At 40.4% G+C, this 6793-nt stretch overlaps 1 protein-coding gene and 1 long non-coding RNA gene across 5 annotated transcripts in view; both read left to right on the forward strand.

Moving 5' to 3' along the window:
* CBL (Cbl proto-oncogene) overlaps positions 1–6793 on the forward strand; it is a 107603-nt gene that overhangs the window by 12062 nt on the left and 88748 nt on the right. For 3 of the 4 annotated variants that reach the window (XR_005199226.1, XM_037736738.1, XM_017523530.2), the window contains exon 2: positions 2615–2862. Coding sequence is in view for 2 of the 4 variants with exons in the window: in XM_037736738.1 (XP_037592666.1) it covers positions 2615–2862 (248 nt within the window). In the remaining 2 variants the exon portion in view is untranslated. Of the gene's footprint in view, positions 1–2614; positions 2897–6793 lie in introns of those variants that run through there. The other variant, XM_017523531.2, reaches the window with a different exon arrangement.
* Positions 3615–6793, forward strand: part of LOC119470335 — a 4119-nt gene continuing 940 nt past the window's right edge. The window contains exon 1 of the long non-coding RNA XR_005199228.1: positions 3615–3674. This is a non-coding gene — a long non-coding RNA (uncharacterized LOC119470335). The remainder of the gene's footprint in view (positions 3675–6793) is intronic.

Below are 6793 nucleotides of genomic sequence, written 5' to 3' on the forward strand. Positions count from 1 at the left end.
CCTGAAGCAAGACATTTTGATATGACTATTTTATTCAATCTGGTCAAAATACTAAAACATTATTTAGTTCTTTTAAAATTTGATTGAAAACTTAAAAACCATGGTTTAGGCTTCAGCATAATGTCTCTTTGGTGACTTCTTTGCCTGTTCCATAAATCTTCTGTGAAAATATTCATGCATCAGATGTTTTTGTTGATTCAGCTTGTCTTTATTTGCTAGGCTTATATATGGGTCTATTAGCTGGATGTGGTGGCAGGTGCTTATAATCCCAGCTATTCATTCAGGTGGCTGAGGTGGGAGGGTAGCTTGAATCCAGGAGTTTGAGGGTTGCAGTGAGCTATGATTGAGCCACTGTATTCCAGCCTGAGTGACAGAGCAAGATCCTTTCTCAAAAAACAAAAAAACGAAAACTTAAGAAAACAAGAGTTCAAGCAATGGTGTATAGAGAATGACGTATGTAGTCTTACGAATTTTCATATTATCTTATCATTTGAAGAGTTCTTTTTTTTTTTTTTTTTGAGTCAGAATTTTGCTGTTGCCCAGGCTGAAGTGCAGTGGTATAATCTCAGCTCACTGCAGTCTTCACCTCTGGGGTTCAGGTGATTCTCCTGCCTCAGCCTCCCAAGTAGCTAGGATTACAGGAGTGTGCCACCATGCCTGGCTAATTTTTGAAGAGCTCTTGATCATTACTCATTAAATGGAAATTTATCCTAGGGAAATAATCTGATGTATAGAAGAATGAAATGCCCAAGCATATTCATCCCTGTGATTTTGTAGCAGTAAAGACTTTAAAACAACATAATGTTAAAACAAAGCTGGGGGTGGTGGGGAGATAGTTAAGATAGGTTACTGTCTATCCAGAGACTGGAATTATTTAAATACCTCAAAAAATTTATCATGAGCTTTTTTTTTTTTTTTTTTTTAAAGACGGGGTTTCACCATGTTGGTCAGGCTGGTCCTGAACTCCTGACCTCAGGTGATCCGCCTGCCTTGGCCTCCAAGGTGCTTGGATTACAGGCGTGAGCCACTACGCCCGGCCTATAATGAGCTTTTAGTGACACAAGAAAATAGATACTTTTAGTGAAATAAAGGTGAGAATGTCAGACTTAGGCTTCTATTAATGTTAGATTAGGTTGTTTTGAACCAGATATACTGCTAACAACTAGAAAAGCTAGAAGACATAGAATTGTTATCAAGACACTGAGAAGTTATGCCAAGTTTGGGATGTTGAGAAGAGCTGTGAGAAATTTATTTTCATGTAATTTGTAAGGGATCTAGTTTTATTTTTTTCCATATGGATAACAAATTTTTCAATACTTTTTTTCTTGTGTTGTTGATTTGTAATGCCACCTCTGATACTGAATTTCCTTATGTGCATGTGTGAGTCTGTTTCTGGACTTTCTGTTCCACTAGTTTGTCTTTTCTGGACACAGACATGTAAATAGAAAGCACAAACAAGATAGAATAAATCCAAATTTATTTGTATGACAAACACAAAATGGGCTGAACTTACCAGTTAGAAAATGATTGATACCTTGAATTTTTATTTTAATTTTTTAATTTTTTAATTTTTTTTTTAAAGACGGGGTTTCACCATGTTGGTCAGGCTGGTCTTGAAATCCTGACCTCAGATGATCCGCCCGCCTTGGCCTCCAAAGCGCTTGGATTACAGGCATGAGCCACCATGCCAGGCCTACCTGGAATTTTTAAAATGTATCTGTATGATCTTTAAAAGAAATACTTAAAACATAAGAACTCAGAAAAGTTGAAAGTAGAAGATGGGGTAAAGGATTATCAGGCAAATTCTGAGAGTCCAAACGCAGGACTCACAGCTCCATGCTGTGCTTAGTCCAAAGCCTCTCTGTTCTTGTCCCTCAAGTGATTGTTAAAACCCAAGCCCCTAGAATACAGAAATTTACCTCCCAGGGCAGTCATGTCTTTTATTCCTGCCCCTGGGAATTTTCTTTAGTCTATTATAGGGGTAAGGCTGCACAGTGGCTCATGTCTGTAATCCCTGTGTTTTGGGAGGCTGAGGCAAGCAGGTGGCTTGTTTGAGCTTGGGAGTTTGGGACTAGCCTGGGCAGAACGCCTCTACAGAAACACCAATTAGCTGTGTGTGGCGATGCAGAGGTGTAGTCCCAGCTACTCAGGAGGCTGAAGTGGGATGATCACCTGTGCTTGCCGGGTTGAGGCTGCACTGAGCCATGATTGCTCCACTGCACTCCAGCCCCCTGGGCAACAGAATGAGACCCTGTCTCAAAAAAAATAAAAATAAAAATAATATTGTGGGGATTAGCAGTATATTTAAAAGTAATTTGCCATATTTCATCTAGCATGTTTTAGGCATTTATGTGGATGTTTTCCCCCAGTTGTTTGGTCTGTGTGTTATCTGCAACGTTAGTCTCTCAGAGGATTTTAAAAACGCATTCTTCTAGGGGTCCACTAAAAATTTTAAAATGATTGTGAACAATGGGGTTATGGATCTATTTCTTATATTCTCGTGTATTTTTCATATTTTGCAAAAAGTTCATACTTTATAACTTTGTTAAAATGAGAAAAGGGAGGGTCCTTAACATTCTCCCAAGTAATAGCCCTTCTTTTTCATTTGTTGCAGGTGGTACGGTTGTGTCAGAACCCAAAGCTGGCGCTAAAGAATAGCCCACCTTATATCTTAGACCTGCTACCAGATACCTACCAGCATCTCCGTACTATCTTGTCAAGATATGAGGGGAAGATGGAGACACTTGGAGAAAACGAGTATTTTAGGGTGTTCATGGAGAATTTGATGAAGAAAACTAAGCAAACCATAAGCCTCTTCAAGGAGGGAAAAGAAAGAATGTATGAGGAGAATTCTCAGCCTAGGTAATGGAGAAATACTACACAAATATTAATGCAGGTCTGTGACTGCCTGAATGGGTAACACATAGAAGTAGTTGAGTTGGTTTTAATTTTATGTTAGTAGGAACGGAAAGTTGACATTTGATTTAAAGATGTTGTTTATATAAAACGTTGTCATGGAGGATATTGTACTATCCCTAACCCTGATTGATTTGTTTACTTCTGAAAAGTCTTTTACTGAGTGTAATGAAAATGAGTTGCAGGCAGTGGATCCTTTGGAGACCCTGAAGATCATGAAAGTTTGTGGATACGTGAGAGTTTGGAAGAAAGAAGGTTGGGGTTAAGTGGAGTTTGGGCGCAAATAAGCAGATCTTGCCAAAAGCTTTAGTGTATTAGGTAAATTTATGTGTGGGATAACAGGGAAAAAAGCCACTAGTTTACCTTTTTAAAAAATGAAGCAAAGTGAAATGACATTTCCTTTATAGGTAAAAGTAACTTTTAAAATAAAATAGGCAGAGGTGAATGCAGTTAAGTCAATAAATATTTGAAGGATCACTGTATATTCTTTTTTTTTTTTTGAGGCGGGAGTCTTGCTCTGGCACCCAGGCTGGAGTGCAGTGGCATGATCTCGACTCACTGCAACCTCCACCTTCCGGGTTCAAGTGATCCTCCTGTCTCAGCCTCCTGAGTAGCTGGGATTACAGGGGTACGCCACTACGCCCGGCTAATTTTTGTAGTTTTAGTAGAGACGGATTTCACCATGTTGGTCAGTCTGGTCTCAAACTCCTAACCTTGTGATCCACCCACCTTGACCTCCTAAAGTGCTGGGATTACAGGTGTGAGCCACCATGCCTAGCCATTATGTATTCTTTTGTATTAATTTTATTATTATGTTTGAGACTGAGTCTCACTCAGCTGCCCAGGCTGTAGTGCAGTGGTGTAATCTTGGCTTACTGCAGCCACCGTCTCCCGGGTTCAAGCGATTCTCCTGTCTCAGCTTCCCGAATAGCTGGGATTATAGGCACTTGCCATCATGCCCGACTAATTTTTGCATTTTAGTAGAGACGGGGTTTCACCATGTTGGCCAGGCTGGTCTAAACTGTACGCTATTCTGGATGTTGTTTGCTTGGCTGCCGTAAATTACATACTGGGAGAGAAATAAGTTAACTGTATGTGTGGATGTAATTATGTTTGATTTGGTTCAATTGGAACTAAATATTAACTCATCTAGAATGAGTAATAAAGTAAAAATTTCACTAGTATTTTTTAGTGAGTAAATTATTCTTGAGGAGTGACTTGAATTAGAAGGAACAGTATTTCTGAAGACATCAGATTACCATGCATGACTCTAGCAGTAACATACTAAATGGTGTCCTTGTTGTGTACCTTTCTTTTGGGCCGTTTGGCCTAGATTCTGGCCACCATAGCTCTCAGTTAAAATTTTATCCTCATGATTTTCCATATTATCATTATTGCAACAAATTACTCAGGTATAGTCTGAGTAATGGACTGGATGTCTGTCTTTTCTTCTTCTTTTTCTTTTCAAGATGGAGTTTTGCTCTTGCTGCCCAGGCTGGAGTGCAGTGGTGCAATCTTGGCTCTCCATAACCTGAGCCTCTGAGGTTCAATCCATTCTCCTACCTCAGTCTTCTGAGTAGCTGGGATTACAGACATGCACCACCAGGCCCAACTAATTTTTGTATTTTTAGTAGAGATGGAGTTTGGCCGTGTTGGCCAAGCTGGTCTCAAACTCCTGACCTCAGGCGATCCGCCTGCCTCAGTGCTCCAAAGTGCTGAGATTATAAGCATGAGCCACTGCGCTGGCCTGTCTTTTCTTAAAAAGATTCCGTTGAGTGAATTCAACCTGTAGGAACCTTTGTAACTTCCAGTTTATCTGGAAGTGAGCTTTATTTCTTTTAACTATTCAAAGTTCGTAACTTTTCTTAAAATCACGACTGTATGGACATTTTAGCTAGCCATTTTGTATTGCTGAGTTTCTAAAAAATAATTTTTTATTTTATTATTATTATTGTGAGACGGAGTCTCACTCTGTCACCCAGAATGGAGTACAGTGGTGTGATCTTGGCCCACTGCAACCTTCACCTCCAGGGTTCAAGTGATTCTCCTGCCTCAGCCTCCCAAGTAGGTAGGATTACAGGTGTCTCCCACCACAGCTGGCTAATTTTTTTTTTTTTTTTTTGTATTTTTAGTAGAGACAGGGTTTCACTATGTTGGCCAGGCTGGTCTTGAACTCCTAATCTCAAGTGATCTGCCCACCTTGGCCTCCCAAAGTGCTAGGATTACAGGTGTGAGCCACTGTGCCTGGCCTCTAAAAAATTATTTTAATTTATTAGGTACCAAAACTTAAAAATTTTATCTACCGTGTACTGTGAACTAGGTTCTGGTTGTAGGAGGTGAAGAGGAAAGTTAAGCATTCAAATTTGATGTAATATGACAAATGCATTAATAGAGGTATGTACAAAATGCTGTTGGGAGCCGGGCACAGTGACATGCACCTGTAATTCTAGCTACTCAGAAGGCTGAGGTGGGAGGATCACTTCAGCACAGGAAATTGAGATCAGCCTGGGCAATACAGCGAGACTTCTTAAAAAAAAAAAAAGGAACATTTAAAAAGTGCTGTATGATTACTGTTTTGCCTAGTGGCATCAGAGAAGGTGGCATAGAGGCATGTAATTTGAACTTGAAGGATAAGTAGGAATTTTCTAGGCAGAGAAGTCAAGAAAAGTCTTTTAACACAGTGGCATGAAAATGGAGGCCCTGGCATATTTAAAATAAAGAGATGTCTGGTTTGGTTAGAATTGTGGGAGATAGCTGTGCTGGAAATACAGGTTGAAGTCAGATTGTAAAGGGTTGTTTTCTGACCTCTAGGCTTTCTCCTAAAGATGATAGGCTGTCATGGAACAGGTTTATTTTAAAGAGCATGTTTTTTTTTGAGACGGAGTCTCACTCTGTTGCCCAGGCTGAAGTTCACTGGCGCAATATTGGCTCACTGCAACCTCTCTGCCTCCTGCATTCAAACGATTCTCTTGCCTCAGCCTCCCGAGTAGCTGGGATTACAGGTGTGCCTCTTTCTGGGCTAATTTTTTTGTATTTTTAGTAGTGACAGTGTTTCACCATGTTGGCTAGGCTAGTCTTGAACTCCTGACCTCAAGTGATCCACCTACTTTAGCTTCTATTTTATATGTATTCTTGTAATAATGTGTGCTAGAGAAAAGAAAATGTTATTACAACCATAAGATAAAAAATATTTATCATTCAGTAATTGGAAGTGGATCCTCATAAAGGCCTTCATTGTCTTCATGTTGAATAGGCTGAAGAGGAAGAGTAGGAAGAGGAGGGGTTGGCTGCTGTCTCGGTACTGAAAATTCCAGTACCCGTATTTCTGTGGCAGGGGCAGAATAGGTGGAAAAGGTGGAAGGGGAGGCAGGAGAGGCAGGCACACTTGGTGTGACTTGTATTGAAAAAAATATGTGTGTATAGGTGGACCAACACAGTTAATCCCATGTTGTTAAGGCTCAACTACATCTAATTTGCCCTTACCAAATGACTTCAGTATGTGTTTACAAGTTCGTTCGTTCGTTCTTTTCTCTTCTCTTCTTTCTCTTCTCTTCTCTTCTCTTTCTTTTCTTTCTTTTTCTTTCCTTTCTTCTTTCCTTCCTTTGAGATGAAGTCTTGCTCGGTCTGTCGCCCAGACTTGAATGTAATGGCACGATCTTGGCCCGCTGCAACCTCCACTTCCTGGGTTCAATTGAGTCTCCTGTCTCAGCCTCCCAAGTAGCTGGGATTACAGGCATGCTCTACCATGCCTGGCTAATTTTTTTGTGTTTTCGTAGAGACGGGGTTTCACCATGTTGGCCAGGCTGGTCTTGAACTCCTGACCTCAAGTGAGCCACCGCGCCTGGCGTCTTTTGCCTCTTTTTTTTTTTTTGAGATG

This window comes from Cebus imitator, unplaced genomic scaffold (genome assembly GCF_001604975.1).
Source record: "Cebus imitator isolate Cc_AM_T3 unplaced genomic scaffold, Cebus_imitator-1.0 Scaffold28, whole genome shotgun sequence".
Taxonomy (NCBI): domain Eukaryota; kingdom Metazoa; phylum Chordata; class Mammalia; order Primates; family Cebidae; genus Cebus; species Cebus imitator.